This window comes from Pseudorca crassidens, chromosome 2 (genome assembly GCF_039906515.1).
Source record: "Pseudorca crassidens isolate mPseCra1 chromosome 2, mPseCra1.hap1, whole genome shotgun sequence".
In the NCBI taxonomy this organism is placed as follows: domain Eukaryota; kingdom Metazoa; phylum Chordata; class Mammalia; order Artiodactyla; family Delphinidae; genus Pseudorca; species Pseudorca crassidens.
Window position 1 is genome coordinate 45,899,045 of NC_090297.1, and position 24,280 is coordinate 45,923,324.

The 24,280-nt window shown below is 57.3% G+C and overlaps 1 protein-coding gene across 2 annotated transcripts; it reads left to right on the top strand.

The window, feature by feature from the left end:
* The first annotated feature begins 1,365 nt into the window (after positions 1–1,365).
* On the top strand, positions 1,366–23,587 carry PCSK9 (proprotein convertase subtilisin/kexin type 9). Of its 2 annotated transcripts, none has more exons than XM_067726304.1 (12): positions 1,366–1,687; positions 4,823–5,014; positions 7,232–7,355; positions 11,022–11,155; positions 11,347–11,488; positions 14,459–14,655; positions 15,696–15,879; positions 16,396–16,569; positions 16,897–17,045; positions 18,057–18,276; positions 20,000–20,181; positions 21,690–23,587. In XM_067726304.1, exons 1-12 carry the CDS (start codon positions 1,484–1,486, stop codon positions 21,906–21,908), a joined length of 2,121 nt encoding a protein of 706 aa, XP_067582405.1. In that variant the 5' UTR covers positions 1,366–1,483; the 3' UTR covers positions 21,909–23,587. The 2 variants fall into 2 exon arrangements, with proteins under 2 accessions (XP_067582405.1, XP_067582403.1); XM_067726302.1 differs by having other exon boundaries at positions 18,099–18,276.
* The last annotated feature ends 693 nt before the right edge of the window (positions 23,588–24,280 follow it).

Consider the following 24,280-nt stretch of genomic DNA (forward strand, 5'->3'; position numbering starts at 1 on the left):
GGCATTGACTTTGGAGTCCAGTGACCCAGGCTCAGAACAAGTCATTTTCACTAGAACCCGCTAATCAGCTGCAAAGTGGGAGCAGGAAGCCTACAGTTTCTACACCGTGTGGCCCTTCTGGGAGGATGCCTGGCTTTGTGTGACATATCAACCCGAGGCCTGGGGCTGCTGGCCTCCACATCCTCCCGCAGGCAGCAGCTGCTCACCAGACCCTCGTCCAGTCATGCTCTTGGCCATGGTGTGTAAATAGAATCTGCAAACCGAATCGTTTGGAACACTGAACTTGTGCTACAGTGGAATTCTTTTTTTTTTTTCTAGATTTTTTTTTTTTTTGATGTGGACCATTTTAAAAGTCTTTATTGAATTTGTTACAATATTGCTTCTGTTTTATGTTTTGGTTTTTTGGCCGCAGGGCATGTGGGATCTTAGCTCCCCGAACAGGGATCGAACCCACACCCCCTGCACTGGAAGGCGAAGTCTTAACCACTGGGCCGCCAGGGAGGTCCCTACAATGGAATTCTTGAATGTACACGTATGATATCTCTGCAGATTAAAACCAGAAATATTTGTAGAATAAATCCCTTGAAATGTTTGATTAGTGCTGGCTGGAAGTCAAAAGCAACAGGACTTCAAGGAGTGGCTAGTTGGTGAGGTTGGGTGTGCCGGGTGCATACGGGGCAGAGGCCCGAGAGGGGTCGGGTCTGAGTTTAGAAGGATGGCACGCTCAGACCTGCGGAAAGACTTGGGGGCTGGGGGCAGCGAGGGGTCCGCTGTCACTGGCGGCGGCGGCGAGGAGGAGGACCCGATGGAGTGGTTTAACATCGTTCGGGGGGTAGGCGAGGGGGCTGGCTGGCCAGTGCCAAGGCAGAGCCCAGAAACGCTCGACGAGGTGGGCTCAGCCGAACTTGGTGCCTGGCACAGCTCGCAGGTCTCGGGTTGAGGGGCGGGGAGAAGGCGTCTCGGGAGCGCGGGAACAGCTTTCCAGCCCAATTAAGATTTGGGATTTTGTCCTCTCTCTGAGCGTAATCTGACGCCGTTTGCGGGTGGGGGTGGGGAGGGGGAGGGGGAGCGAGGCCGAAACCCGATCCTTCAGTCCGGGGGCTCCGTTAATATTTAATCAGGTAGGATCATCCGATAGGGCTCAGGTGGCGTGATCTCCCGGACCCTGGGCGTCGCGCACCCACACCCCGGAAGGTTTCCGCCGCGGCGTCGAGGCGCGCGCGGCTGCAGGCGGGCTCAGGCTCAGGTCGGGTCCGAGCCAGGAGGGGCGAGCCAGGCAGTGAGACGGCCCGGGGCCGGCAAGCGTCTCCTCGGCGCATCCCCGAACCGGGAGGCCTGGAGCCCGGCCCAGCGCGCGTCCCCGCCGGGGCCCGAGTCCCGTGCTCGCATCGGGCTCCCCGCCGCGAGGCACAGGCGCTGCGGGCCTGGCCCGCGCGCCGTCCCCGGGTCTCCCCGCCCGACGCAAACCTCTCCTCTCCCCGCGATGGGTACGGGCAGCTCCCGGCGGCCGTGGTGGCCGCCGCTGCTGCTGCTCCTGCTGCTGCTCCTGGGACCCGCGGGCGCCCGCGCGCAGGAGGACGAAGACGGCGACTACGAGGAGCTGGTGCTCGCCTTCCGGTCGGAGGAGGACAGCTCGGCTGACACGGCCCAGAACGTGGCCACCGCCACCTTCCACCGCTGCGCAAAGGTGCGGACGCCGGGGTGGGAGTCGGGGGCGAACCCGCGCGGGGACCCGGGCGGTGGGCATATCCTCTCTGACCTCAGTGACACCCCACACCCCGGAAGGGAGGGGCTGGAGTGAAGGTCACTGGTTGGGGGGGCTTTGCTCACCCGAGGACGGGCATGGCGCGGATCTTGGGGACTGCGGGCGCGGTGGTGGGGAGAACGGGCACGGCGGCTCTTTGGGGTGCGCTCTGCGGGGGAAAGGTGCACGGGGCTCGGAGACTGGTAGGCACCAGGTAGGACGAGCAGAGCACCTCCAGGATCGCCTGCTCAGATCCTGGACGTGCCTCACCACTGAGGCTCGGGTGGGTCAAGGCGCTAGTGCCCGAAACGTGCTTAGAACGGCCCCGGGCAGAGAGGAGATATTAGTATGCGTCCTGACGCGGATCGGGAAATCTGGGTAGTGCAGAGTGTGTGTGGGGAGTGTGGGAGGGGGTGGGCTTGGGGGTCTTGGGACGAGACGGCGCTACTGTGACAGGGGTGGAGCGGGAGAAGGGGCGAATGAATGATAGTGGCGGGAGCCAATTTCTTCATGACACAAAACTCACATTCTAGGATTGCATCTTTTTCAGCTGAAGAAAAGAACAAAACTGAAGGGGTGGGGACGGAGTTATTCTCCAGGCCCGTTGGGGTCCTTGGGCTCGTCTGGGAAGGGCTTGTTTGGTGCTCTCGGGAAAGGAGCCTGGTAGCCGCAGCCCACTCAAACGCCGCCCAGAGTGGGTGGGGCGAGTTTCCTGAAGATCAAGGCCAGCGCCTGGCCGCTGGGCTATGGGAGCTCCTGCACAGGGTTGGGACTGCTGTTTCCCTCCAATTGTAACCTTCCCAGGGCTCAACTGAGGTCCTGTTACCGGACTTGGAGTCAGCTCTGGGGTTGAATCCTGGCTCCATCACTCACTAGCTGAGTGGTGCTTGGCAAGTCACTTAACCTCCGAGCCTCCATTTTCCTTATCTTTAAAAGGGAGGTGACAGTCCTTCCCGAGGGTTTGTTGTGAAGAGTCAGTGCTGGGCAGATGGAAGAATGAAGGGAAAGGGGCTCTGTTGCCCACATGAGTGACCTCCCCACCATGTGAGCCAATGAAGAGAGCACTGTAGGAGGTAGCTATTTACCTTGCTGCAGTGCGACCTCCCAGTCATGCCCTTTTTGCTCCAAACTGCAGCTCCCGGGACAGAGGGGAAGTTCTAGGCTAATGGACATCTGGCCTGCGCTTCTGCCCCAGCTCCCCTGCCTGAGTGTGCTGGGTGCAGAGGGGTGTCAGGCCCTCAGTGTTGCCTGTGTCCTGTGTTAGTGGCAGGAGGGGAGGGACCTCTCTTCTTCAGTCTGGCTCTCACAGAAGAGTGAAGTTTACTCAGCTCATAGCACCTTCTTCCTTGTTCCCTGAGCCTTTCACCGTCTAGAAGGATGTTGATGGGTTGTGACAAGGTTGAGAAAGGGCGTTTCAAGTCACTGCCCCCAAATAACTATTCTAGAAGTAGTAAATACCCCATCCTGAGAGGTGAGTAAGCAGAGGCCGGACAACCAATTAAAACAGGTGCTTGAGGGTACTTCTTCCCCAGCGGAAGTTTGGAGCAAGAACCTCCAGAAGTTCATTTATTCAGTCCTTCAATGGATATTTTGTAGAGATTGAATTTGTAATGAAAATATTTTTGGCAGGCAGAGAAAGATTTTAGACCAATCCTTTTATTTTGTTCATGAGAAACTGAGACCCAGAGAGAGGGGTTTCACCCCCCTGATGCATTAGAACTAGGCTTCTAGGGCAAGTCTCCTTCCAGTGCACAAAGTGTCCTCCCAATTCATTAGGTTTTCATTTCGCTGAGGGCATTTTAGATGGGCCTTTGAAGCATAAATAGGAGTTTAAATAAAAGTGGCAGGGGAATTTTATTCTAGGTGAAGGGGGTAGCATGAACAAAAGCTCAGACCTGGGAAAGCTAGAGGTGGAGAATAGGGAGCACATGTCCACAGTTCCTTATCTCCCTTCTGAAATGTAAAATGTTCTGAAACCCAAAAGGTTTCTTGTAATTTATTTTGTGGTAACCTGACCTGAACTGACATGAGGTTATTTATAAGTTATCCCACTGATGTAAATATTTATATTCCTATATTTTGCTGCATAGATTACAATGTGCTGCTCCAGACGCCTCTGAGCACCCTGATTGCCTATTACTACCTTTCTAAAGTCCAAATAAGTTCTGAATCTTGAAACCCATTTGACCCTAAGACTTTGGATAAGGGGTTGTAGACTGTATTCTACTCTGGCGCACGTACAGAGATGTGGGAGATTAGGCTACGGAGGTAGGTTGCAGCGGGGACCAAGGGGCAGCATGGAGTTTGGACTTTGTCAGGCTATGGGGAACCACTGAAGATTCTTGAGCACAGTTGTGTCTGTTTGAGAGCAGTGGGAGCAGATAAGAGCTAAGAGCAAACAGATCTGCTCCTGTAGACCATGGCCTTGAGTCTTTTATCCCATGTGAGAAGTGTTGCCTTTGCTCACTCTATCCTCCCTTCTGTTTGCTAGATGCTTTACACAACTATGTCTCTTGGCCTTCCCAGCAGGCCTGTGTCATAGGTATTATGTTCCCCACACCACAGAGGAGATATCTGAGGTTCAGAGAGGTTGAGTGACTTGCCCATGGCCACATAGCCAGTAAATATTGAGGTTGGGATTCAGGCCATGGTTTTGGACAGCTTCCAGAGGGGGTCAGGGAGGTACTAGAACCAGGAGGAATTGATTATTTCAAATTGAGACATGGGGAAGGGAGGTGTAATTAAGAAGGTCTTCAGCAGGAGGTGGCCTTCAGGCAGGACCTCCAAGGGTGGCCAGGCCTTGGTCGGCCCCACAGAGAGCTAGGTGCGGGTGCAGACGAGAACCTGGTGTTGACTGTGGCCCATGGTTCCCGTTTTTGCCTGACTGTCAAGTATGAAAGTGTGGTATATGTTACGTTACTGCTAAGAGTTGGCTTCTATGTGGTTTGGGGGTCCTAATTTGGTGACTTCTCTTCATACTTCCTATACTCTATGGAGTTTCTTTTGCTGATGAAGCACTCACAGCACCCTTCTTCTTTTTTTAATGTCATCATATCACTCCTCCTCACTGGGGGCCAGGACGCCTGGAGGCTGCCAGGCACCTACATGGTGGTGCTGAAGGAAGAGACCCACCGCTCGCAGACGGAGCGCACCGCCTGCCGCCTGCAGGCCCAGGCCGCCCACCGCGGCTACCTCACCAAGATCCTGCACGTCTTCCACGACCTTGTCCCCGGCTTCCTGGTGAAGATGAGCGGTGACCTGCTGGAGCTGGTGAGCTCTGTCTCTGGGCGGCCCACTTCCCGAAAGGGCTGGGCTGTCTCATGCATACAGGGCACTGTCCTGGGTGTGCCCATGGCTGACCATTGGGAGGCAGCAAGTGTTCACAGAGCGCTTACTGAGTACCAAGCATAGTGGCTCCTGGCCTTTGGTACAGGATACCCTTCAAGCCTGGGCATACCTCAATGGTACTTCATCTTCATCTGAGAGATGAGGAGACCAAGGTTCAGAAGGGACCACACAGACAGCCAGAGGCAGAGCTGGGATCAGACCCAGGGGTCTGTCTTCTAGCTGTCTTTGTGTTGGTGAACTTGCTGCCTATGACAACCCTACAGGAACAAGGCCCTATGACATTAGTGGGGCCAGAGTCATTTTATTAAAACATGACTCAAGGATCCAAAATTCCTTTGAAACTGATGCTATTCAGAAGGTTCCTCCTGTAGGACAGGGAGGCTGTTCCCCCTCCAGCCCGACCCTGATGCCACATCTTTGGTGCAGGGGCAGAACAGACATGGGTAGTTGAGGACTTCTGGCCTCCCTTCTCCTCATCCTGGCCCTAGTGCTTTAAATGCATATCTTAAAAACCTTTCTTGGTGAGGTTCCCTGCAAAAGGGGGCTCCGCTTGAAGCGTTTGTAGCTTTAATAAAAAGGCAGAAGAGAATTTGGCAAATGCACCTTTAAAAACAAAACAAAACAAAAAAAACCCTTTCCTTGTTTTAGCCTCTGCTCCCTTCCTCCCAACACGCCCCCCTCCCCTGTCCTCCTAACTTGATGAGAACACATGGTTCCCATTTTCATACTGATTCTCTGCGTGGCTGGGGTGCTTCATAGCCTCCTGCAGACACTGAGACCCAGAACAGGACAGGGTCTTGCCTGAGGTCACACAACACATAACCGGCAAAACGAGAATCTAGGCCCAGGCCTCCTTGCTCCACTGTACTACCACTGCATAGTTTCATTCCATTCAGCATACGGTGGCTGAACAACTACAGTGTGTTAAGTCCTGTGGGGACAATGACATGGATTAGACAGGGTCCAATCCCTTAGTCTAATAGCGGAAACATCAAGTTAATGCCTTCAATCAGTCTGCTCATCCCATATTTAATGAGCACCTACTATGTGCTCAGGCATGAGGATGGACCACCAGCCCTTTCCCTTGAGCTCACAGTTCAGAAAGAGAGACTGAGAAGTGATGGCCAGTCAGTTAAATGGGGGATGATATGCCCAGCACAGTGCGGGGGAAGGAATCAGATGCCCACAGAGCCAGATGGCACGCATGAGCCCCGAAGGCCAGGCAGCTTCTCAGAGGGGAGACACTGCTGATCTGCAGGCCACAGACATGTGCACTCAAGAGATGGGCTTTGGCATCACGCCAGCCTGGGGTCACGTACCCTTACTAGTTTGTCTAACCTTGGGCAATTTTCTTCACCCCCTGAGTCTCAGTCCCCAACCTGTAAGCTGGCATGAAAACAGGAACGGTTCTTTAAGGACTAAATGAGATCGTCAAGTATTTAAGCAGATGCTAAGCACAGAAACTAACGGAGGTGTGGACAGGTTAAGGAAGCCTACAGGGACACTGAGGCGCCCAGGGATGAGTTTTCCTGACAAGTTGATGGGCGAGGAGAGGGAATAGTGTCTTCTCTGCCAGGTGGGAGCTGGAGCTGTGGAGCAGGGGCTGCCCCGGGGGAGCCGTGGTCACCAAAGGATGCAGCCACCGTGGGAACCTTGCAGCAAAACAGAGAGGGAGTGAAGACACCCTCTCATCCCCCAAAACTCCTTCTGGGCCTCCCTCTGGCTGATCCCAACCAGAAGTCACTGCAAGGAGGCCTGGGTGCTGCAGTCTGCAGGGTCAGCCTCCCCACGCCTTGCACGGTGGAGAAGGGTGGGAACCGGTCTTGGGGAAACAGAATGGCCAGTGAGGGCATCATGATCTGGGCATGGAGTCCAGGTCCAGCCTTCCCCGGGGCCTGGGCACTGCCTGGCTCCCCAGGTGGCATGTCAAATTCAGAATCCTTCCTAAAAGGCATCCTCTGTGCTGGCGGGTGCTGGGCTCCCCACCCTGAGCGAGGAAACCCCACACCAGGAGGGGACAGGTATGGGACTGGCGTGTGACCCGGGACAGGCTTGATCAGGTAGGTGAAGGGCTGTGGCTGCGGCTGCTGTCAGCCACATGGCTTTTGAAGCCGAGCCCCACCTCTCTGCCTTCTGCAGGCCCTGACGTTGCCCCACGTCCAGTACATCGAGGAGGACTCCTTCGTCTTTGCCCAGAGTATCCCGTGGAACTTAGAGCGGATTCTCCCTGCGCGGCGCCAGGCAGATGAACACCACGCTCCTAGTAAGGGCCCCAACCTCCCTCCGCCTCTTCATCCCCGCGGAGGCCACGTGCCGCTCTCTCCTCCCTGTCTACGGTCCTCATCTCCCAGGGGCGTTAGAGCTCAGTACACTCTGCTGACCCCTTTTCTGTCCCATTCCACCCAATCCAGCCCCCATGCCCTGCCTTCCTTCTGCCCCAGGTACGATGCAGAAGTCTGTTTCTTTAAATGAGCCCCTCTCCCACCTTCTAAAAGTTCACGTTTGCCTCTTCTTGCCATTTGGCCCATCAGGCTGCACTCAGGTGGGGAGAGGGTAAACCTGACCTTGACACCCCCTAAGGCCCACAGGTCTGGGTGATCCCAGTGCCTTGAGGACAGGATTGGACCCCATAACGGGACAGATAAGCCCTGTTTGCCACGCCCCCAGCTGGTCTCTGGTATCCTGCCTTGCCCTGCGCCTCCCTTCAGCATCGCTAGGCTTCCTGGGGTTCCCTGCGTGGGCTACGCTGTGTGTCCCCTCCAGGCCTCTCCCCCGACTCTTCCCTCTGCCTGGGGTGGCCTGGCCAGGAGGAGGGAGGCCAAGGAAAGTGGCCTGGGTTTGGGCAGGGCCTTGTGGGGGGTGGAGGTGACATTTATTGAGCTGGGGAAGAAGGGAAGGACACCTGGTTTGGGGAGATCAGGGGTTTTGGCTGGCCCGTGTTCAGCCTGAGAAGCCCACACGCAGCATGAGGTCTGGAGCTCAGCGGAAAGACGATGCAGGGGTGCTCCAGGACTCAGCCAGACCTGGGGCGCGTCCAGCCTCCGCCCTTTAATGGCTCACGTGGGGTCGGAGCCTCCCCATCCTCGGCTGTGAAAGGGGCACAGTAACCCCATCCTGTCCTCACAGGGTGTTGTGAGGCTGTTGATGTACAAATGCTTCGGGAACTGAAAGGCTAGGCGGGCTCTGAGTTGCTGTCATCGTGACAGACGGTAGACCTGGGGCCTCCCAGGGCTCGCGGCCAGGGTGGGAGATGGGTAGGAAGTGTGGAGCAACAACCCCAGGGTTGGCAGCGGCAGAGGTGCGGGGCCTGGTCAGGCAGGGTGTGCTGACCGGTCTGGGCAGCCTGTGGCCAGGGAGGGGGTGCCCTTTGCAGGAAGAGCCTGCCTTTCCCCACCCCAGGCTGCTCCTTTCTAGGCAGAGACCCTAGAGACCCCACCTTCCACATCTGCGACTCAGGGACCTCCCGGAGCCAGCTAGTACGGGGAATGGGGAGGGGATGCTGTGCAGGGGGTTCCGGGGGACACCAAGCCAAGCAGGAGAGAGAGATGGCTACAGCCCCTCAATTAGTTCCCTAGGGCTGCCCTAACGAAGTACCACACACCCGGTGGCTTAAAGCAATAGAAATGTACTCTCCAGTCGGAAGTAAAAGTGTCCGTGGGCCAAGCTCCTCCCAAAGGCTCTAGGGGAGCACCCTCCCTCGCCCCTTCCAGCTTCTGACAAGTTGATGGGCAAAGAGAAGGAATAGTGTCTTCTCTGCCAGGTGGGAGCTGGAGCTGTGGAGCAGGGGCTGCCCCGGGGGAGCCGTGGTCCAGCAGCCCCTTCCAGCTTCTGGTGGCCGCAGCGTTCCTCAGCTATGGCTGCATCACTCCTGTCCATGCCTCCTTCATAGGATCTTCTCTGTGTATCTCTCCTCTTCTGTTTTTTTATGAGGACACATCAATGGATTTAAGGCCCATCGGGAAATCCAAGATGATTTCGTTTGGAGGTCATTAACAATCACGTCTGCAAAGCCCCTTTGGCCAAATAAGGTCATGATCATAGGTCCTAGGGGTTAGAATGTGGACATACGTTTTCTGGGATGACCGTTGGACCCACTGCCCTCCCCCAGGCCAGAAGCAGACGTGCGATCCTTTCCTTCCCCACTGGGATGCCCACGGATTGCCTTACCCTCCTCCTGCGCCCAGTGGCTGTGAGAGGTGGGGGGGATGGAAGGCAGGAACATGGAGTCCATCAGGAGTCACAGAAGGGCTTGGCTGGACGAGGCCCCCCGGGGGCTGTTGGGTCGGAGTGGGGCGGAGTGGGCACCATGCAGATGAGTGGAGAGTGGCGCACCCGGCCAGGAGCAGACCCTTCCTTCACAGAGAGGCCACCTGGCAAAGGGATGACGAGCACAGGCTCTGGAGCCAACTGCCATGCGCAAACCCAGACTTCAGCATTTTCAAGCTGTGTGAGCTTGAATGAGCCTCAGGTTCCTCTGCAAAAACGGGAGGTGATGACAGTCCTATGTGGGGGGCTGTGTTGGGGTTAATGCTCTTTATTCTGTAGCGAGCCTCCAGCCGTGTCTGGTATAGAGTGAGAGTGCTGTCATTTCAGCCCTCCCCCTCCTCTCCTTCCATGCCACAGTGAGTTCTCGAGTAGCCACTCTGCTCCAGACACTGTGCTAGGTGCTGGGGACACAAAGACCAACAAGATGGACTTGGTCTCTGCCCGCGCCCCGCCCCCCCCACCCCCACTCCACCAGAGCTTCTAGTGCATGAAGGCTAATCCTTTGCTTACACAGATAGCTACATGACACCGGTAGTCTGGATGGGGTAGGAACACGAAGGAGTCTGGACAGCTGTGAGTATGGAGTCAGGAAAGGCTTCCTGGAGGAAGTGGCACTCAGCCAAGCCCCACAGTGGGTATCATCAGCCCCACCAAGGGGAGCACGTCCAAGCGGAGAAACAAACAAGAACAGAGTCCCTGAGGCAGGAGGGGTGTGGCCTGCGGGGAAGAGGCAAGAGGGTCAGGGTCAGGGGCCTCCTGGGCAGAGATGAGAAGGAGAACTTGGCTGCCTTCCAAGCTTCTCAGGCGTGGCAGGGGCTGTCCTGCGGGAGAGAGAAAGCTCCCTGCTCTGGAGGGATGCAGGCAGGACTGGGCGCCCACCTGCCAGAGGCCGCAGAGCTCCCTGCACTGATTCAGAGGCTGTAAGAGGCCACTCGCAGGTCCCTTCGCGCTAAGTGATAACTCCTCTTGAGGCCGCTTTTCCCCTCTGGAGAATCTGAACTGACCCAACTAGAAATGATGAAGTGTAGGTGGTAGGCTTTTGGTGAACTTCCAATACTGCTGTTTTCTCTGAGGCTGTAACTTGTGTCAGTTGGAACCAGCCACCGTTGAGCCGTCCTGGCACCTGGTGGAGTGGAGAAAGCATGGGCTTGGAGCCAGGAGGCCCAGGTCCACGCATCCTCCTTGAGCCTCAGTTTCCTCTCTGTGAAATGAGCTGACCTGCTCAGATGGCCATACAGGCCTGTTATTCTCCTTTTACTTGTCAAATCCTGTTCTGTCTTTAAGTTCTGTGGCCTCAGGTTTGGGGAGCTGTGAAAAATTTTAAGTAGGGGCTTGGCATAGTTTTTCCCATTGTATTTGTTAGTTTCGAGTGTTCATATTGTTATTTCATATTAATATTATGGAACCAGACTACTTGGTTCTCTTGCTGGTTCCACCATCACCAGCTATGTGACCTTGGACAGTTACTTACCCTCTCTGTGCCTCACATTCCTTGTTTGTGATATAAAGATATAAAAGTATGTAGCTGGAGAGGATTTTCTGAGTTGACGTATGTAAGGTGCTTAGAGCAGCGCCTGAGACATGGTAAACAATTTATATGTGTTAACTATTACGTTAACCTCACGGTTATTCTTTCCTTTCGAACAAACCTCACCTTGGAAAGCTGGAGGTGGCCTGGTGGAGGTATATCTCTTAGACACCAGTATCCAAAGTGGCCACCGGGAAATTGAGGGCAGGGTGGTAGTCACTGACTTCGAGAACGTGCCCGAAGAGGATGGGACACGCTTCCACAGACAGGTGAGCATGGCCCTCATCCCTGACCTGGAGTTGATGGTACCCCCGGAGTGCCACAGCCGCACCCCCGCTGGCCTCCGCAGCTGTCACTGCCCCTGCCGTCAGTTGTGGGTGGGGACGTCTGTCCGGTCACTCCCTGATATTATTACAGGGTGGATGAGCTTTCTCACTCAGGTCTTGTATTGATCGAGCAGGCGAACAAGTGTGACAGCCACGGCACCCACTTGGCAGGGGTGGTCAGTGGCCGGGATGCTGGCGTGGCCAAGGGCTCCAGCCTGCGCAGCCTGCGTGTTCTCAACTGCCAAGGGAAGGGCACGGTGAGCAGCACACTCACAGGTGAGTGACGGCTCCGGGCGTGCTGTCTCTGCATCCAGACCCGGCACGGGACGGGGCTTCAGCCCAGAGAGAACTGACTCCTGACCGACGAGACCAAGGCAGCCTCTGCCCCAGAGGCAGAGTCCCAGAGTGTCAGAGTGGGCAGGGCCCCCAGGGGGCATGAGTGCCGATGGAGAAACTGAGGCCCAGAGAGGGGCAGGGCTCAGCCCAGGCAGGTCCTGCAGCTTGGACCCCTAGTCAGTGGTCTTTCTACAGTTTCACACTGCTCCCCTTTCCAGATCTTTTAAAATAGTTGCGTCTCTTGCCATGTTACTTTAGATTTGGATGTACCCTCGAGGTGATCTAAGCAAACTTTCCTCATCTTCTGCTTAACACGGGGGGACTCACTCCTCGTGAATGATTGGAGCCCTGGTTGGGTAGACCTGGTAGAGGAACTGGCAGAAGACTTTTTCCAGACTCTTGCATCCATCCAGTCACCTCTGGCAAGGTCCAGCTTAGAGCTAGGACCCTGGGAGGCCTGTGGACAGAGAAGAGGCTGGGAATTCTCACTTACTGAGTCCCTCCTGTGGCCAGACCTTGAGCAAAGGACTTTGTACTCCATACCCTGAGGGTGGTATTGTGAGCCTGTTAAACAGTTGAGAAAATCAGCCCAGAGAGGGGAAGTGACTTGCCCAGGGTCACACAGCCAGAGCCAGTGGCCTCGCTGGGGAAGGTGCTGGCTCTGAGTTTGACCCCACTGCAAGTGCCCAGACCCCTGTGTCAGACGCTGGCCTCTGAGCTGGCAGAGGTAGTCATAGGCCTTTTTGAAGGGCTGGGAAGGGCTGGTGGTGCCTGCCTTGTGCTTGGTGAGTGAGCTCTGCCCTAATTCTTTGCAGTTTAGTGCACAGGTTTTTGTTTGTTTAATTAATTAATTTTTGGCTGCATTGGGTCTTCATTGATGCGCGCGGCCTTTCTCTAGTTGCGGCGAGCGGGGACTACTCTTCGTTGCGGTGCGCGGACTTCTCATTGTGGTGGCTTCTCTTGTTGCAGAGCATGGGCTCTAGGCACATGGGCTTCAGTAGTTGTGGTACTCTGGCTCAGTAGTTGTGGCTCGCAGGCTCAGTAGTTGTGGCTCGCAGGCTCTAGAGCACAGGCTCAGTAGGTGTGGCATGTGGGCTTGGTTACTCCGTGGCATATGGGATCTTCCCGGACCAGGGCTTGAACCTGTGTTCCCTGCATTGGCAGGAGGATTCTTAACCACTGTGCCACCAGGGAAGCCCTAGAGCACAGGTTTTGATGTTTGGTTTTAAAGGCAAGAATCAATAATCCCCTGCCCTATCAGGTGACCCTTCCTTCCTGTCCCACCCCTTTATCCACTGACCTCAGCTCAGCAGGCCAATTCCCAAAGGTCAGTGTGCAGAGGAGGGGAGGCCCGCTTGTGCCCTGAAAGGCCTTCCACAGGCCTGGCGCCCTGGGCTTGGAGGGTTTTCCGGGGAAGAAGTCCCCGCTTTGGGAAAGGCCCCTAGCACGTTACCTGGAGCAGAGCAGGGGCTCCACGAACAGTAGCTTTTACTTTCGTGGTCACCGCCGGTCTCCTCTGTAAGCAGATTGTTGAGGTAAAGTGTGTCAAGTCCAAGCACAGAAACATACATACAGTTAATGAATGGCAGCTGTAATCGTGCTTATTCCTCACCTCCACTCCTACTTCCGCTCTGCCCCTCCCGGTGTGAGGGGCAGCTGTCTCCTCCTAAGAGGAGCCTGGCTATGGGACCCCAACTCCCACCTCTGCTGCAGCCCTGGGGACCTCCCAGAGGTCCAGATCCAGAAGGTTCTGAGAGGTCAGCTGGCCACACCCCCATCTGACGGGGCAGGAGCCGGAGCCTGAGAGGAGAAGCTGTCAGGTCCGGGTCCCCTGGCACGTGAGGGCCAGAGCTGGTGTTAGAACCCAGGTCTCCACTGGGCCTGGGCTCCAGGCTGCACACTCGGCTCTGGGGCAGGGGAGTGCAGCCGGGGTCAAGGCATGACACTCCCCCCGAGGGGGCAGGGTTATCAAGTCCCCCCCCCCCCCCCCGCCCCCGCTCTAGCTCCAGGGCGAGGAGTCTTTTGATCCTTGACACAGTCCGAGCAGCAGTGCACCCTTTCACACATGGGAGGGCAGGGTCCCACAGCTGCGAGTGGGCAGTGTGGACTCACTGGAGTGTGTGTGTCTGTGTGGTGGGGGAGGATTACTGTACACCAGCCCTCAGAGGATGGCAGCGAGGCTTGTGAAGGTCAGAGGCAGGGCAAAGGGGGCCCTTCCTGTTCCTCTGAGAATCTTACTCATCCTCTTGGTGCCTCAGTTTCCCGGAAAGGGAAAATAATGGTAAGGTTACTGTGAGGACTGTGTAAATTCCCATAGTCAGGCCCTTAGAAGGAGCCTGGTGCGCATAAGTGTTTGGGAGTTGGCTGGTTTTATAAGTGCTGCTGTTGTGAACATGCTTCCCATGTGTATTAGTCAGGGTTGTCCAGAGACACAGAACCAACAGGATGTGTGTGTATATTTATATTTATAAATACATACATATACCACATATGGGCGATTTAGCTTAAGGAACTGGCTCATATATTGTGGGGCTGGCTGAAATCTGCAGGGCAGGCTGGCAGGCTGGCAATTCTGGCAGGAGTTGATGCTGCCGTCTTGAGTCTGAAGGCAGTGTGCACACAGGTTTCCTTCCTCCTTGGGGGACCTCCATCTTGTCTCTCAAGGCCTTCAACTGATTGGACGAGGCCCACCCCCATTATGGAGGGTAATCTGCTTTACTCAAAGTACTGATGTAAACATTAATCACATCCACAAAGTACTTTCACAGCAACACTTAGACCTATGTCTGAGCAAACACCCATAGCCTCGCCAAGTCGACATGTAAAATTAACCCTTACGGGGGCCTCAGGGGCGGGAGTGGGGAGGGGGAGCGTGCCTCCTCATGGGTGACCTTGGCTTTGTCCTCTCAGGCCTGGAGTTTATTCGGAAGAGCCAGCTGGCCCAGCCGGCGGGCCGGTTGGTAGTGCTGCTGCCCCTGGCGGGTGGGCACAGCCCGGCCCTCAACGCCGCCTGCCAGCAGCTGGCCGGGACGGGGGCAGTGCTGGTGGCCGCTGCCGGCAACTTCAGGGATGACGCCTGTCTCTATTCCCCGGCCTCAGCTCCCGAGGTGGGTGCTCCCGAAGGGAGGGGAAGGTGGCAGGGGGGCCCCTGGGGGCTTCATGGGGGGTGCTCCTGAACTGGCCTGGCTTTGGAAGGACGTGTCAGAGACTGCCAGGGCCGACCTGGGCAGAGGAGGGGCTTGAACCTCCACCATCCCAGACTATGAACAGCGCCAGCCTCAACTCTCCCCTCCCCCAGTGCAGCTCCAACCCCACGCCCTGGCCCCTCTCCCTCCGAATGTCTCGTGACTCCCCCGGCCCCTTCTCCCCAATCCCATCACCTCCGTCCATCTGCTGTCCCCTGGATTGACACCATAGCTCCCTCTGCTTTCTCCCGGCCTCCCTCTCCCAGTCCACTCGGTAAGGGCCCCCCCCGCCCCGCAAGGCCCCCTGAGGCCCTGCATTGGTGTGTCCCAGGGGAGCTACATGAGCACAGAGATGACGCTTCTCAGCTTCAGAGGTTGACCCAGGGGATCCAACGCCCGTCCATTCCTCTAACATGCAAGGGCACCTACTGGCGGTGTGGGCACTGGGGGGACTAAGGGGAAGGAATCTCGTCCCACTTCAAAGATATCATAGTCTGGGGGGTGGGTGTTGGGGTCGGGGGCAGGTGGGGGGCACACGTGTGAGCCTGACAGTGATGGATAACCTTCCCTGGCAGCCGAATTTAAAATCGCACAAAGCAGACTAAACCCAGCAGGTCTTCTCCACCTTGCCGGCTCTGCTTTCCTCCTTAGCACTTATAACCACCTAATGTGTTGCATTGTTTACTGTTTGTTTACTGTCTGGGTCCCTCCCTAGAATGGAAGCACCTCGGGGACTTCGGGAATGGTGCCTGGCATATGGTAGGGACAGAGGGCAGCGCCAGGGCCGGGTGGGGCAGAGAGTGCCAGAGCTCTGCCTGGAGAGTCAGATTTCCCTCAGGAGGGGATATTTGAATGGGCCAAACAGGTATACAGGAGTTGGCCAGCCCAGTTGGCAAGGTCTCAGTCTCCCTACATCCTCTCCTTGACTCCGCTCTCTGCCATCCACTCTCTCACCTCTCCAGGTCATTACTGTTGGGGCCACCAATGCCCAGGACCAGCCGGTGACCCTGGGGGTCCTGGGGACCAACTTTGGCCGCTGCGTGGACCTCTTTGCCCCAGGGGACGACATCATTGGTGCCTCCAGTGACTGCAGCACCTGCTTCACATCACAGAGTGGGACGTCACAGGCTGCCGCCCATGTGGCTGGTGAGTAGCTGCCCCATCGCCTTAGCCATCATGATGCTGACAGCCCCTTTGGCAGGCAGGGTCTGCACCAGGACCACGTGTGCCAGGCTCTGTGTTGGGTATGGGGGAGTAAAGACGAGTCAGACTGATGGTGCCCTCAAGGACGCTCAGTCTGATGGGGGAGGCAGGTGCACAAACGGAGTTAGCCAGGGCTGTGTGGAAGGGAGAGGCGCCTGACCAGGCTAAAGGTCAGGGAAGACTTCCTGGAGGAGGGCCGTTTCATCTGGGGTTTGGTGGATGAATAAGAGTTTACCTGGCAAACAAAACAGCCATCGCCAAGGCTCGGAGGTGCGAGAGCAGGATGTAAGTCTTGCTCTGGCCATCTTTTAGCACGGGATCGCAGGTGGTTTAACTTCTAAAGAACAGCTTGGTGTGTCTGTGTGTGTGCGCACGCTCATGTGTGCACCAGGAGAGGAGTCCCAGGTCGGGAAGGAGGGCCAGGCCACCACCATCTCTCACCGCCTGCCCCACGACCAGGCATTGTGACTAGGATGCTGACCGCCGAGCCGGAGCTCCCCCTGGCTGAACTGAGGCAGAGGCTGATCCGTTTCTCTGCCAAAGACGTCATCAATGAGGCCTGGTTCCCCGAGGACCAGCGGGTGCTGACCCCCAACCTGGTGGCTACACTACCCCCCAGCACCTATGGAGCAGGTCAGCAGGAGGGCAGGGCGGGCAGAATCCAGACTGGGGCTTGGGAGGTCTCAGGGCATCTGTGTGGCCTGGGCAACCTTGTCCCTCCCCCATCTGTGGAGGGAGGATTCGGCCACCAGCTCCTAGACACTGGGGGAGATTGAGTAGGACGGGCTCCAAAGGGGCTTTGCAAAGGCTTTCGTGACCTGTTTTAATGGGAGAATGGATCACATTCCTTAAGGCCCCTCTCCCCCACCAGGAGCCAAAGATCTGGAGCCCTCTGTGAGCAGAGCCCTGACGGAGGCTCCCTCCCCAGCCACCCCTCCTCACCCCAGGGCCTCGTTGCAGGTGGGCAGCTGTTCTGCAGGACCGTGTGGTCGGCGCACTCGGGGCCCACGCGGATGGCCACGGCCGAGGCCCGCTGTGCTGCCCCTGAGGAGCTGCTGGGCTGCTCTAGCTTCTCCAGGAGCGGGAAGCGGCGGGGCGAGCGCATTGAGGTGACCTGTACCCTCCCGTCGGAGCGTGAAGTGGGGTTCTCGCTTCCAGGCCCAGATCTGCCTCAGCCCCATCCTCCCCTGAACTCCAGCGCCCGTCTGCAAGTTAAAGCCGAACGGGGCGTATCTCAGTCACGCGGTTTGGGTGCTGCAAGAGGGAGGCACACGGAGGGTTCCCGGGAGACTCTGCAGGATGAGACTGGATGGATTCCCGTGCCCGCCTCGTGGGAGGGGAGGGCCAGACGTATGCCAGGGATTCGCTGCCTCTGGACGCAGTGGTCTCCAGGGCCCTTTTCACTCAGATGTTCCACGGTTCTGGCAGTTGAGAAATCTCAAAGCAGCAGAAGGGGGACTTGATGGGAAGGCTGCAGAGCCTGGCGGAGATGCCATCTGGCTGCAGGGTTTTGGTGGAAGGGCAGTGCCTAGGCCAGGAGGACAAGGGGCGGGCAGGCGTTTCTGTCTGGGAGCCGGTGTCTGGGAGTGTGCTTGACTGTGTGCCCTCCTGCACGTGAGTGCACGTGGGAGAGGCTGAGAGTGGGTCAGGGCTGAGCAGGCCAGGTCCATGCTCTGGAGTCTTAGGTTTCCCTGTATCTGCATTTTTTTTTTTTGCGCGCGGTACGCGGGCCTCTCACTGTTGTGGCCTCTCCCGTTGCGGAGCACAGGGACGCACAGGCTCAGCGGCCATGGCTCACGGGCCCAGCCGCTCCGCGGCATGTGGGATCCTCCCGCACCGGGGCACGAACCCATGTCCCCTGCATCGGCAGGCGGACTCTCAACCACTGCGCCACCAGGGCAGCCCCCTGTATCTACATTTTGAAGTCACTCTCAGTGTCCAGAAGAACTTTATAACACCCAGAACTGCCCATCTGCGGAACCGTCTGCCTTGGGTGGAAGCGAGCTCCTTGTCCTCAGGGGCCGGCTGGCCCCTCGCGAGGCCATCGGAGACGTTTCAGGGGGCTGGGACCAGGCGCCCGAGTCAGCTCCCTCCAGCCCCCCTCATCCTGTGTTTCGAAGCCTTTTCTAAAGCAGGTTCCTCTTTCTGTCTTTGGCTCTCAGGCCCGAGGGGGCAGGCGCGTCTGCCTGGCCCACAACGCGTTTGGGGGTGAGGGTGTCTACGCAGTTGCCAGGTGCTGCCTGCTGCCCCGGGCCAACTGCCGTGTCCACACGGCTCCGCCAGCTGGAGCCGGAGTGCAGACCCAGGCCCGCTGCCCCCAGCGGGGCCAAGTCCTCACAGGTAGGCGGCTGGGCCCACCCCGGGGTGAGGAGGCGTCTCTGGCTCCTGGTGCACCTGCCCCCACCCGGCTGGTCCCACGTTGGAGCCCGATGGCCTGGTGTGAAGGCCAGTGCTACCCTTCCCATCCCTGTGACCCTGGGCAAGCACCTCATCTGTCTCCGTCTCAGCCTCCTCCTCCCTAAGAGGGGCGGCGGCAGTTCCTGCTTCACTGGGTTGCTATGAAATGAGTAACACCTAGAGCACCAGGGCTGGGGCATCGTAGGCATTTCCCCACAGGCAGTGCATTGCATGAGGGGCAGTTTAGGGAGTGGATCCGAAAGTGGAGCTGACCTTGGTTTAATCCTGGCTCTGCCAGTCGTCCGCTGTGTGACCTATGCAAGTTACTTAACTTCTCTGTACCTCAGCAATAGAATGAGGATGATGGGTGCTAAGCATTTAGCTTGGTGCTAGGACAACATAAGTCCTAGCTATCCTGGTTATCATCCATTGCTTTAGAATCCATTCTCTGATATAGGTAACTGTGGATGGGCCACCTTGTGTCAAAAACATGCCCTGGGTAGGTAGCAGGAAGTCGCAGGTAGGGACCTTGTGGGGGATCCAGGGATGGTGCCCCTCAGATCGGGAGGGGGCTGAGCTGTCCTGCTTGGAGGGTGCATGGGATGTCCTGGGGAGCGTTTGGGGAGAGGGCAGGTAGTGGGCCTGGAATAACTGGTTCAGGAGTTGATTCTTCATCGAGTATGTACTGGGGAGCCACTGAAGTTTGAGGAGGGTGACAAGGGCGAGTGACGAGTTAGGAGCTGGCTCTAGGAGGAGCAGCTGGTGATGGCTTTGCAGGGGAAAGATGAGCCCAGTCAGGTGGAGAGGCTGGGACAGGTCCAGCAGGCCACTGGACATCTTATTGGGGTCCTGGCTTGGTGGGAAGTCCACCGTGTTCTGATGGCTTGCCCCTTTGGCAACGCCCAGCAGATGAACTGCAGGGCACGTGCCAGTTCGAAGACATCGGAGTCATAGAACCCACTACCTATGAAGCACGTCCAAAAGAGTCCCACTTTACAGCGAAGGGAACCGCACCCTGACATGCTGAGTGACTTCCCCAAGGCCGTGCAGCTAACACACGGGCATTCCAGTGACCATGACCCTAACACGTGCAGAGCCCTTGCCCGGTGCCAGACGCTGTGCTGGGCTCCGCGTGCATGTCCTCACTTCACCCTTGCAGCCTCCCTTTTCCTTTTACAGAGGGAAACTGAGGCTTGCTATAGCCTAGAAACACCCTCTGAGGTCTCGTAGCCAGGGGTTATGCCTGACTCCCAAGCTCTGGAGGGAGGCCCATGTCTCCCAGAGAGACATCAAGCTCACCCCTGAACTTCTGCCTGGGTGGCTGGGTTATGGGGAGGAATACCATTTCCTGGTCTAGCATCTCAGGCCTTGGAGCCCCCTCCCCATGTCGGGGTGGAGAGGAGATGATGTTTTCCCTGAGACACTGAGGCCCAGAGAGGTTGTATGGCTTTCCTAAGGTCACACAGCAGGCCAGCAGCAAGGTTGAGCTGAGAACCCAAGAGTCCTGTCGCTCAGGCTAGTAGTGCCTTTTTCCTGCCGAGACTTGTTTCTGTGTTTCCCAGCTCCAGACTCAGACTCTAAAAAGATGGAGACTGAATGGGGTGGGGAGGAGAGACAGAGGGTCCCTTAGCATCCAGGTGTTTGAGCCGGCCCTCCTCTTCCCCAGGCTGCAGCTCCCACTGGGAGGTGGAGGACCTTGGCACCCCCAGGCGGCCTGTGCTGAGGCCACGGGGTCAGCCCGCCCAGTGTGTCGGCCACAAGGAGGCCAGCATCCACGCTTCCTGCTGTCACGCGCCGGGTCTGGAGTGCAAAGTCAGGGAGCATGGGATCCCGGGCCCTGCAGAGAAGGTGAAGGGGCTTGGGGGGTTGGGACGGGAGCCGGACGCCGCGTGGGGTGGCACGTGTCCATCCTGTGCAGCTTTTCTGGGTCAGTGTTTGTGTCACCACCATACCCTCACATATCTGGGGAGTAGCTTGTGGGGTGGGTGCTGTCAGCAGCTTTTGCAGCTGTGTGGACATCACGTGTGTGTGTGTGCGTGTGTGTGTCGCTGGGCCAGTTTTTGCTTTTGTCCAGCTTAGTGAGACCTGCTGTTGGGGCATGCTTCCCTCGCTTCGGAAGAATATGTGTAAATATGGCATAAGAAAAGCAGTCCACACACATTCACTGATTAATCCACTTAACACATCTGCTGGGAGGATGACTCAGCCATGACCCAGAGGACGGGACACCTGAGCTGAGCGCTGCAGGTGGAGGAGAGGCTAGTGGGGCCAGCGAGGTGAGGAAGGGCTTGCAGAGAGGGGAGGCACGCTGGGGGACTGGGGCGTGAGAGGCCCTCAGAAGCTGCCAGTGCAGACCTGCAGCCTCCCTACGGCTTCTCTCTAAGTCTCCTTTTAAAAGCCACAGGGAGCTTCTTAAAAGGAAGCCCTGGGGAGTCCACTCTCCTGCCTCAGAGAGGTTTTTAAGAGCAAGTCTGTAGTGATTGTGGTCTGGATGCTGCATTGCTCGAGGGCAAGGGCTGTCTTGGGTCCACTTGCTCAGCATGTATTGAGGCATTCCAGGCACCGTTCCAGGCGGTGGAGATACAAACCTGGCAAGTTCTCCTGGGGCGTCTTTTCTAGTGGGATGACAGTAAACGAATGAGTAGTATTACAGAGTACTTAGAAGATGCTGTGGAGAAAAGTAAGGCAGGGAAGAGAATGGGGAGGGAAGTTCAGGAGAGGCCTTGCTAAGAAGGTGGGGGACAGGACAGGGAACAGTGTTCCAGGCAGAGGGAACAGCCGCGGCAAAGGAGCACCAGGAACAGCCAGAGGGCCAGTGAGGTGGGCACTGAGTGAGGGGGGGAACCAGAGACAGGGTTCAGGTGGGGCCTGAGGGCCACAGTAGGGACTTTGGTTTTTGCTCCAGTGAGCTGGGAGCCACTCAGCGTTCTGAGCCTGGGGTCGGGGGAGGGGAACGGGTATCTGACCTGGGTGTGAGCGGGTTCGTTCTGGCCGCTGTGCCATGAAGACTGCAGGGAAGGGGGCAGAAGCAGGGAGGCCTGCTGTAGGCAGGTGGACAGCTACGGTGACTGTCCAGGCCCGGGGGGCGGGGGCTCGGCCAGGGCAGGAGCACGGAGGATGCTAGGGCCTGAAGGAGGAGCCCACAGACCTGAGGGACTGGACGTGGTGGGAGCAGCGGAGAGGGCAGTCCAGGCATTGCTTTGCCGCTGGCCGGGATGGGGAGGGCTGTGGGAAGCATGGTGTCGGGGGAAGATGAGTCTGTGTTGGCACGGCAGACACCAGCCTGTGCCCTCCCGGCCTGGCTCACAGTGTGCCGGGCCATACGTGCGCTTTCTTTCATTCCCTGGCCCTGGCAGGTCACCGTGGCCTGCGAGGGAGGCTGGACGCTGACCAGCTGCGGGACCCTCCCCGGGGCCTGGCCCGCCCTGGGGGCCTACGCGGTGGACAACACGTGTGTGGTGAGAGGCCGGGACATCGGAGCAGGAGGCAGGACGGGCGAGGAGGCCACCGTAGCCATCGCCATCTGCTGCCGGAGCTGGCCCTCAGGGGAGCAGGCCTCCCAGGAGGCCCAGTGACCGCCCTGCCCGGGACGCATGCATGGGGAAGGGGCCAGGGCCTGGGGGCCGTGGTCCCAGGCCTCGGCTGGGCTTTGAAGTGGTTCCTCCTTCCCCCTTCCTCAGCCTGGACCCCAGGGAAGAGGATACCTCTTGCTTCTGGAGCTCTCGCACTGGCACTCGGTGTGCGCCGGCTCCCCACCTGGGAGAACCCCAGCTCTCGGCCTGGATCACCCCTTCCCAGGCCTGAGCTGCATGGGAGGCTGAGTGAGTAGGGCTGCAGGTGCCGGGCAGTCCCTCCCTCGCTGTGGGGCTGGGTCCAGATGTCACCGTTAACGCTGGTCAGGCTGTGCCCAGCTTCCTGCCAGCCGCTCCCAAGATGCCAACACTGTGGGTAGAATTACTTTTATTGAGCAGTCAGTCTTCAGGCCTCCGTGCAGGAGGTGGTCATTCTCCTGTGGGTAGGCAGGGAGGCGCTTGAGGGCTGGAAGGGGCCAAATATTGGTCAGGGGAAGTGAAAGGCGGAGATGGCCCCTCATCTCCTGCCCGCTTTAGGGACGCCCTGTTGGGCTCCCGAATTAGTGGAGGATCAGTTTTCCATGCCTCTGGGGGTGCAGGGTGGCACTGACAAGGGGTGACGCTTCCCCACATGTGGCCAACGTTTCAAAGTGTCCAAAGGGCTTCTCCACCCACCTTCTCACAAAAGTTTCAGAGTAGCCCTGGGGCAAAGGCAGGGCCTATTATTCATACCCATTGGATAGATGAGGATGTTGAGGCCCGAAGCACGAGCCCAGGGTCAGCTGCCAAGATGCCTTGGTTCAAGTCCTTGCTCTTTAGAGAGATCTCCATCAGTTCGGTGATCTCCACGGGCCCTCCCAGTCCTGCTGTTAAGACTCACCTCCCGAAGACAGCTTGTTGACAAAATTCCTAGCTCTTGTACCCACCAGCGGCATGACGGATGCAGCCAGATGTGTCCCAGGTGATCACGAGGCCGTGCCTTTGTTTCTCCCAGCTGCCCTCACCTGGCCTGGTCCCGGCTTTGCAGTCCACCTGGCATCAGCCTGCAGGGGGACATCACCCCAGGGATGACTCTTCAGTTCCCAGTGGAGGGCCACGTGCTCCATCCACCCTCTCACCCAGTCCTCACACCTACCCTGCACAGTACACACTGTCATCCCCACTTCAGAGGGAAACTGGGAACCAGGGGTGGGGGTTGGGTGCCCGCCATTCACACAGCCAAGAAGTGAGGTGGTACCAGGGTATAAACCCAGATATGTCCCTAAAGCCAAGGCTCTTTTTGCTGCACCAGGTTGGGCCCCCCATCTTTATAATAACAGAGGCTCATTAGGGAACACAGACCTGGGGTAGCCCTGTGAGCAAGGACAGAAAACTGGGCAAAAGGCACTGGCCGATTCACGGGGACCTGAGTGGAGAGGGCTTTGGAGGGATGCAGGGACGGAGGGGGAAGGGGAGAAGGGGGAGGTGCAACTCTCCCTCCTTGAGCTCCCCTACCCCCAGCCCCACCCAAGCAAACAAGCACGCATTTATCTTTCTGGTCTGTTTGTCAACAACTCTCTGCTGCCTTTTTACAGCAAGCAGCTTTTCTAGATCTCTGTTTTGCTTTTGTAACTTGAAGATATTTATTCTGGGTTTTGTAGCATTTTTATTATACAGTGACTTTTTAAAATAAAAACAACTTGTCATGACTCTTGCCTGAGTTTGACCGTCTAGGATGAGGCCTTGCTTACACCAGATGCCTGATAACCGTCTGTGGGGTGGTTGAGTAAATCAAGCCTTTGAGGAGCGTCTGTATTTTGAGTACAAGTACTTGAGTACTCATGCCCGTCCTGGGATAAAATCAGCGTCTTCCTCTCGCTTCCGAGTCCCCCCAGCAACCAGGGCTCCCCCTCCTTGGCAACTTCTGCCCCACAATGTTGTAGACGCGTGGGGCGCCCGTGTCCTTTCCATTCTCCTCTCCCAGCACCTGGCACAGGGCCTGGTGCAGAGTCAATGTTTATGGTATACGTTAATTATACGAGTGGCTGAGGCTTCTATAGTGAGTATCATGTCCATGGTCATTTTTCATGATTTGAAATTAAGAACAGCCTCGGGACTTTGCACCTGGCCAAGTATAACCATCCCATGCAATGCGGCCCCCCCCCCGGCCCCCAGCCCCACTCTGAGGCTGGCAAGCGTAGCTGTCTTAAGCAAGGCCTAGCTCTCAACAGCCCATGTTATAAGTGATCAGGGAATCGGCCTGCAAAAGCAAAAATCCTCTCAAACTCTATTTGCTGACAATTTAGTGTCATGGAACACGTTCAAGAGCGGCCAGCTGCTAAGGGCCTGACTGCCAGCAGGCATTTGTGTAAGTGGGCCCACTGGCACCCCTCGCC

What these genes read in the sequence shown, in the direction of transcription:
- PCSK9 (XM_067726304.1), top strand. Translation starts at nt 1,484, where the DNA reads ATGGGTACGGGCAGCTCCCGGCGGCCGTGGTGGCCGCCGCTGCTGCTG. An exon ending in CCTTCCACCGCTGCGCAAAG is followed by an intron (nt 1,688 to 4,822) that starts GTGCGGACGCCG and finishes ACTGGGGGCCAG; the next exon opens with GACGCCTGGAGGCTGCCAGG. An exon ending in TCCCGGGCCCTGCAGAGAAG is followed by an intron (nt 20,182 to 21,689) that starts GTGAAGGGGCTT and finishes TGGCCCTGGCAG; the next exon opens with GTCACCGTGGCCTGCGAGGG.